The 8,583-nt window shown below is 35.7% G+C and overlaps 1 protein-coding gene across 2 annotated transcripts in view; it reads right to left on the bottom strand.

Moving 5' to 3' along the window:
• Nucleotides 1-7,708, bottom strand: part of LOC117115003 (1-acylglycerol-3-phosphate O-acyltransferase ABHD5-like) — a 15,202-nt gene extending 7,494 nt beyond the window's left edge. The window contains exons 1-3 of one of the 2 annotated variants that reach the window (XM_033258635.1): nt 7,544-7,708; nt 4,168-4,215; nt 3,268-3,347 (exon numbers count right to left, since the gene is read on the bottom strand). In XM_033258635.1, the coding sequence (XP_033114526.1) occupies nt 3,268-3,347; nt 4,168-4,215; nt 7,544-7,611 (196 nt within the window). In that variant the 5' untranslated portion in view covers nt 7,612-7,708. The remainder of the gene's footprint in view (nt 1-3,267; nt 3,348-4,167; nt 4,216-7,543) is intronic. The other variant, XM_033258636.1, reaches the window with a different exon arrangement.
• Between the last annotated feature and the right edge of the window lie 875 nt (nt 7,709-8,583).

The following is an 8,583-nucleotide window of genomic DNA, read 5'->3' as shown; positions in this document are numbered from 1 at the left end:
ATGTTTATCAGCATCATTGTCATTATTATCCTCAACATCAACATGTCATTATCATAATATCATCATCATCATTAACATCAAAATCATAATTAATTAGCATCATCATCCTCATCAGTTATTAATAATAATGATGTATTTGCTAATATATTATATGTAGGCTATATACAGTCGACTCTGCCTAAGTCAAATCTGATGGGACTGGCATAAAAAGATCGAGTTATACAGATTTCGACTTGCAAATTTTCAAAAAAAAAAAAAAAAATATTAACATAGAACAATACTATGTGTACTCAATGCTCACAAAATCGAATTTCACGCAAAACCGAACATTTTTTTAAGTCCCAAAATCATTCCTATTCGTCTTTTAATAAAATATTTTCCTGAAAACATGAACTCTCTATTCCGAATCTCGGACGATTTGTCCAATTCAGGACAGTAACACTCACTGGAAAAACCAGACGATAGTTAAATAGACATCGTTTAACGACAAGCATACCACACGCTGTGAAAACGAGACGCTTAGCTGTACTCGCATTGCCAAGGACATTATCCGTTGATTAACATGACACGCCAGTAGACGTTTTGTTGGTTAATTATGAAGTGAAATTTAGGTACGCATTCCAATGTTTTAATTAGTGTATATTCTTGCTTTTAATCCTTAAAAACCATTTGGAATCAACATGAAATAAAGACGGAACTCGACAAAGCAAGTACCTACTGGTTATTCTTTTTAGTAGACGTCTATTAAATTCAAATTTGTTAGATTCGTCAGTGTAAATTGCAAATGCACCTCAAGATGCTATTCAAAACATGTTGCTAATTTTATTACGGAGGAAATTTGTAGAGAATAAAATCTAATTTGTTAGGTTTATTTAGATTTGACTCTAAAATAATACCATGAGGGTTTCTTATTTGTTTTTTGGAGTCCGATCCATCACATTTAAGACAGTTAGTTTGGACAACGAGAGTACACAACATTCCATAAATGTTTTCCTCTTATCATACAGTTTACTAGTCTTTTCAAGAGTAGGGGGTATTGTCTCTCATTAGTATGGCTTTAATATTTGTCAAAATAGAACTATGAAATGAGGCACAACAAAAGATCCAGATTAGCTTGGGTACGGATGCACAAAACAAACAGATGTCTGGAAAGTCACGTTTGCCTGTTTACAAAAAACTGCGTAAAACATACTAGTAACGTACATACTACATACACACGAGCAGGATTTTAAAAGTTCCTATGCTTGCAAGCATAGGAACCAATAAAAACAAATTATTTTCTGGCCGATTTTTTGAAAAAGTTTTTCTGTTTAGAGCAACATCACATAGGCACACATACTCTAGCAATGTTTAAAAGAGTGTGGATTATTCCGAGTGTAGCTCATTGTATCTAGTGGCGTAGGGTACTGGCATGAGGAGGGGTAAACTAATGGGGACAATGGATAAGTGGGATGTCTCAACCCCAGCCACTGGCGAGTGGATATTTTTGTGGTAGGAAAATTTCTAGTGGCAGGGTAGGAGAACCTGAAGTGCAAATTTTTTTTTTTTTTTCTTTTTCAAAATTCTAAAAGAAAGAAAAGAAAATTAAATTCAAAAAATAAAAAGGTTGAATACCAGGGGTCTAGAAGAAGACTTATTTCTAGTGTGGTCCTTCAGGTGGTGATTGGGCAGTACACCGGGAGACAATCCCCTACTCTTTTCCAAAGAGTGTACTGCCTTCTTTAACATGCACATGGGCCCTCAATGTACACGGGACCAACGGCTTAAACGTCTCATCCGAAAGACGGTGCGCTATTATAACTTGCATTTCAGCCCTCCAGTTGAAATACAAGGAAACACAGCTATGGGAATTTAACCGGGAACCTAGAGATCTCCACGGTTCAGCACACACACAGTGGCTACCACCAGATTAGCCCACTGAGCTAAACTGCTCTACATTACTCACTCCCACTCCCTTTCCCTTTCATTGCCTTTCTCTATGGTATGACAGAGAGGGTACATGGTTTGATGTTGCACATAGAACCAATGGCTACTGTATATATCTCCTAAAGGGCCAGTGTGTATGGTAAGTTGTATCTCGCACCTCAAACTAAAACACAATGAGCAGAGCAATGGAATTGAAAAATTGAGAATTTTAATTTAAAAATTTAAAGCCCCATTCCCAGCAAAATTTCATTGTTAAGAAAAATTTAATTTTTGTATAATGTTATAAAGTTTTATAAATATAATACGGAATTGCTCGTTTAACTGAATTTAGACATTCCTAATAGCATGAAAAAAATGTAAAATAAGACTGAAATTTGAGTTTTTTTGTGTTCCACACAAAAAATAAATGCGGATGAATTTTTCATGTTTCATTTAGGTTCTGTTATCTCACATAAATACGACCGACATGATATTTTCCGTTGCTAATATTGACACTTGTGAAACATAATATTTCATAGGAATTATTTCAAATTTGTTAAAAAACTGATTCTGACCGAGATTTTGACACCTAAACAAACATATCTCAGGCCTACTCGAACGACCGTTGTTAAGAAAAATTTAATTTTTGTATAATGTTATAAAGATTTATAAATATAATATGGAATTGCTCATTTAACCGAATTTAGACATTCATAATAGCATGAAAAAAATGTAAAATAAGACTGAAATTTGAGTTTTTTGTGTTCCACACAAAAAATAAATGCGGATGAATTTTTCATGTTTGATTTAGGTTCTGTTATCTCACATAAAAACGACCGACATGATATTTTCCGTTGCTAATATTGACACTTGTGAAATTTAATATTTCATAGGAATTATTTCAAATTTCTTAAAAAAACTGATTCTGACCGAGATTTTGACACCTAAACAAACATATCTCAGGCCTATTCGAACGCATTGTGTGAGGTACGATGTACAAAAACTAATCCCATTAGAGAGGGTGCACTTTATTGACTGTATAAAGTATACATAAAAGCGAGAGTATTCCAGCGGATGCGATCTACAACCTCTGAATTTGCCTAGTAATGAAGAATTCATCGAGAAAATGGTAATATATTCTATGAGAAATAGTCTGTATTTTTCTTTTTTTTTTTCTTTTGCGTAAAACTAAAATTTATGCCAATATTTGTCCTTGTTTATAATAATTAAAGTAATGCATATGCATCTTTTCTATAAAAAAAAATCTGTTTTTAGTGAAATTTTACCGGGAATGGGGCTTTAATGATCAATGCCATTTTCATGACCTTATCACGAGTACCCTATCACGAGTGCTGTACTTACACCCTAGAATCTGTTCCTCAGCTGCTCGCAGCATTTCATTGGATGTTGGAACCCAGCGTAACCAACCACTAAACCAACCGCTGTGAAGAAAACCAAATGATTTATAATATTAATATCCTTCTAAATAATTATTTCTTTGTTTTACAAAAGAAAAATGGTTTAATATATCATAATATTTAATAAATTAATTCAAGTAACAAGTCAATGTACAAAGGGTTACCGTAAGTAACTTTTATTTCAGCCCTCCAGCGAAACACAAGGAGAGCAGCGATGGGAGTTGAACCAGGGACCTAGAGATCTCTCCATGGTTCAGCACACACACAGTGGCTACCACCAGTTTTGCCGACTGAGCTAAGCTGGTCATGAATGATACCATCAAAGTTGTGAAAACAGGTCTGGTTTACTTTGTTTGGCTTTAAAATTTAATGTCAAAAATGAAAATGCTGCATGCCCAAAACAACAAACACAAATGCAGAACCAATGTGTGAAGCACAGTTTTTCGTTAGTTTGCTTGCAAATTCAGTGTGAGAATTACACAATTTACATATTTCCTTTTACAATGATTCATATGCTGCTATGCATATGAACCAAACATTTAACTGACATTTTGAATTGCTCACTTTTTCAAAGTTAACTTTTAAAAGTCACAGATTTCAAAAAGAAAAAAAATTTTATGGTCTAAATAGAATACTTCCCAGAAATTGAAGGGTATTATACAAAAAATACCCCATAAAAAAGGTGAAAAGAATAGTGATAATGAAGATGAATACTATTACTATTACTATTATTATTATTATTATTATTATTATTATTATTATTATTATTATTATTATTATAGTTATAGTGATGCTGAGATGACAATGGCAACAGCGATGGTGAAGATTTTATTTTGTGACTTGCCTGTCTCTAATTTTTTTTCCCGATTTGACAACTCTTTCTTCACTCTCTCTGTACAAAATATAGGAATTGAAAGTTTATTAGAATAACATTCTGGCATAAGTTTTTTTCCCCTTTTATGCAGGGCTCACTTTTCAGTGAATAAAGTTTACATTTGTTTGTTTTTTGCTGAGTCCTTTTTTAGTGGATTTTTTGTTTTTCTGTTGTTTTGTGTTAATAATAAATTTGTTGAATTCTCTATATTATTTCCTTCTTTCTTTATTGGATATACACTTTCCCACCAAGGTGGTAAAACTTCATACAAGTGATAAAACATGGATGACTGCCGAAATTAAAATGCTAATAAAAAAACGTCAGTTAGCATTTGTGGAGGGTAAAAAGTATCATTGGTGCTTCCTTCGTAACAAAATTATATATTCCATCAGCCAAGCTAAGAAGTCATCCTACAACGAACGTCTTCAGAACCTCAAGACTAGTGACCCATCGGGTTGGCATAAGGGTATACAATTGATATCTAATAAATGCAAACCTCGACCTATGATTCTTGTCCCTGGTATACCTCAGAGTCTCTCAGAGTACAGTAGGCCCCAAATAAATCTTAAACAATTGCCTGCGTACTTGCCTGCTACAACCCCACCTCAAATCCATGTCTGGGATATGTACAAAGAATTGAGTAAATTGAACGCAAGGAAAGCAACAGGTCCTGATGGACTACTAGGGAAAATACTTAAAGAGTTTGCGTGCGAATTTAGCATCCCTGTAACTAGTATTTTTAATTCATCATTAGTTGAGGGATCAGTACCTCAAGTGTGGAAGGATGCAATTATTGCCCCAGTGCCAAAGGAATTACCAGCTAAAATAAGCAAACTCAGACCAATCTCTTTAACAGCCATTCTTGCTAAGGTTTGTGAGGGCTTCGTCTCTAAGTGGGTCTAGAACGATATTGCTAATCTATCGATCGCAATCAGTACGGTTACAGGGGCGGATCCAGAGATGTCCAAAAGGGGGGGCCGAAAGGGGGGCCGAAATTTGGGCCGATCGAGACAACAATGTCCCCGCAAAATTTTTGTGTTCTAGACGCCCGAAAATAACATTTGAGGCGTTGTGGGCTATCATTTTTTTCTTTTTCTTTCTTTTTTTTCTTTTTTTTTTCTTTTTTTACCTCTCAAAAGGGGGGACCGGGGCCGGGCCGGCCCCCCCTAAATCCGCCCCTGGGTTATATTAAGGGCTCATCAACCACCCACTGTTTAATTAAACTACTTGATACCATTTATAAAGGCACTGATAAACTATGATACAGTTGGCACGTTAGTAGCGACGGACTTCTCCAAAGCTTTTGATTACGTAGATCACACGATCGCAGTCCAGAAACTTTATCATTTGGTGCCCGAAGTGAAATCCTACCGTGGATTGTGGACTTTCTCACTGCGCGACGTCAGAGGGTGCGATACCATTCAACACTCTCGGACAGGGTATCTTTCATGCAGGGTCCCACAAGGCACGAAGTTTGGGCCTATCATATTTAACGCCATGATCAATGATGCATCCGAGAATGCGCATTCGTCTTCTTTTAAGTATGTTGATGATAAAGTCTGGTTGAGGTCCGTCCTACCAGGGTGCCAACCTGTATAGAGTCGGATGTCCACAATTTGGACCACTGGGCCAATCCTAACCACCTAAAGCTCAATCCATCCAAATGTAAGGTTTTACAAATTTGCTTTAAAAACCAACCCCCAAATCCTCCTAATCTTATGATAATACAATATTGGGTCTTACAGTACAGGCCAACTTGGGTTGGGATACGCATGTTAACACAATGGTATCTAAGAGCAGTCGTAGATTGTATATGCTGAGTCGGCTCAAGCGATTTGGAGTTCCAGTCCAAGATTTGGTGTCAGTGTATACTGGATATGTGCGCCGTACTATTGAATATGCCTCACCTGTCTGGCATGGAAACATTACCAGACATCAATCCAAACAGATTGAAAGAATCCAAAAAAGAGCCAGCCGTATCATTCTTGGCACAAATTATGTGTCATATAACGACGCACTAAATATTACTGGTCTCCATACGCTTGAAGAAAGAAGAATCCATTTGTGCAGTGAGTTTGCTAATAAATGTTGTAATTCAGATAGATATAAGGATTGGTTTCCTCAGAATAGCCGGTCTCACTCTATGAATCACAGGCACACAAATACATACCGAGTTCCCAAGCACCGGACTAATAGATATGGCAATCCCATTCCATTCCTCACTAGACTTTTAAATAAATAATGACAATTAGTATTCGATAAATGTCAATTTCGTTATTGCGGTTTCCAAATTTTGCCTATAGTAGAATTTAGGCGGGGCTCTGTTGCAATATGATTCAACACATCTATTTCCCTTGTTTAATATGAAATCTATTAACAATTATTTTTCTAGTCAATTTTATGTAAATTGTTTATATTTTTATATCTACCAATGTGTAATTTTGTATAAACCATAATTCTTTTTGTGCTTTTTTGTGTTTTTCGGTTTTATATTTTTCAAGTTTTAATGTATACTCATGTAATTCAGCGTTAATGCTGCCATTTGAGATTGAATAAAAAATATTGAATTAAAAAAAAATTAAAAATTATTTCTTATAATATTACAGATTCAAAATTCACCATAAAGAGATTTGTTGGACACGTCGGACCCCACCTTGTCAGCAAATATCTGGCGCCACCGCTGCATGCCGCTACTGATATACAACCCCGGTTTTCCACTAGGCAAATTTATTCACGCGATTCGAAAGCGTTGTTCATGCGCATCCGCATTCACATTTCTATAGGAGTTTTCGCTTCAACGAAATCCATAGTTCGAACTGTTTCTACTTTTTGCTGACCGAAAAAAATACGCAGCTAATCAGAGTTCAGGAAGCGAACCGACGCTTAGATTCGCGCGAATAAATTCGCCTAGTGGAAAACAGCCTTATGAAATTGTATCACTGCTGTATTTATAATTTTTTATTCCTAAAGCGTAAAACTAAAATTTTTGCCAATAAATGACCTCAAAATTATGGTTCCTTCCAGTCGGGTATATATGACAAAAAGGGGCATGGTCAGACAGAGGCGACCTGCTATTGTTCGAAGGCCAGGTCTAGGTCATAAGCCTGGTCTTCTTACCTAGTTTAGGCATTCAACACAACTACTAGTCTATGCTTGCGCATACGGGGTAGGCAAAATGCTTGCCTACCTGGTTTAACTCGGCCTATATAGCATACCATATCCAGGCCTCAATAGTTGGCTATCAGATCACTAGGCCTATCTATCGTCAATTGCTCAGGTCAGACTCTCTGGAGTCTGAGCAGAGCCATTGGCATTTATCCCAATTTCAAATGAAATTAAAACATACTTATCACAATCATTAGAAGAAACTATCAAAGAATCTGTTATTGGTGATTCTTGTATAGCACTCGCCATTCTTAAAATTGAGCTGATGATATGTTGATATACCGCACTTAAGATATTTTGATGGAACCTTCCAGCGTCAACTCCATGACACAGCAATAATATTGGTTTCTGCACTACATTACGCAATGTTTACGTTTTATGAATAGTCACGTGAGGCTTACCGTTATGGTGCGCCAATTCTACCTTTTATAGTACCTTTTCCTGCACGTTATTTATATGGGGCGCCATAGGCAGCAAACGTGTGTAAAAGGTAAAAGTGTACAGCAATTGTATAACCAATGTATATTTTCTCAAAATTCAGCTCTAATTTTACAATTTTTTTTTGTAAATCGTTTTATGTATGTATTTTATGACTTTGATTACTAATAAATTCAATCAAATCAATCAATCTAATTCTGTCGAACGCCCTCTCCGCTCGAAATTTTGTTGCAAAATAAAAAATACGTAAAACTTTAGGATGTGCACTGAGAACTACAATATAAAATACTATGTTTTTCTACGTTTCGCTTATATTAATAAATGATAGTAATATTGCTTTCAAACGGGTGTTATGTGAGGCAATGTACATGTCAGAATAATATATCTATTCGAGTTTAGTTGTGAAAAGAGAAGTTGAATCATTGAAGATGTTACAGAAATGCTTTTGTAAATAGGGAGAGAGAGACTGCATTATGCATGATTGTTGGGGTAATGTCAGAGAGCTGGAAGACATTAGATTTGAGAAAAACTGAATGGTACAGGCCAGTGCATGCTTTGAGCGTTATTGAAGTGAGAACAACTATAAAATTAATTAACATAAACTACTACTTTTTAAATATGTTATTGGAAAAATGAATGTATAAATTTTATCTTTTACTTTACCGTTCTTGTGTCTATGACCCCGCGAAGGCAAATACACATGTTAAGATCTGGCAATTAAAAATGGCGGAGAGGATGAATCCGGTGAATCCATGATGGGTTATGTGCATAGAGCTATTAAAC

Source organism: Anneissia japonica, unplaced genomic scaffold (genome assembly GCF_011630105.1).
Source record: "Anneissia japonica isolate Jap-2015-1 unplaced genomic scaffold, ASM1163010v1 scaffold119_len492752_cov174, whole genome shotgun sequence".
NCBI lineage: Eukaryota > Metazoa > Echinodermata > Crinoidea > Comatulida > Comatulidae > Anneissia > Anneissia japonica.
This window is presented reverse-complemented; position numbering and strand designations above follow the sequence as displayed.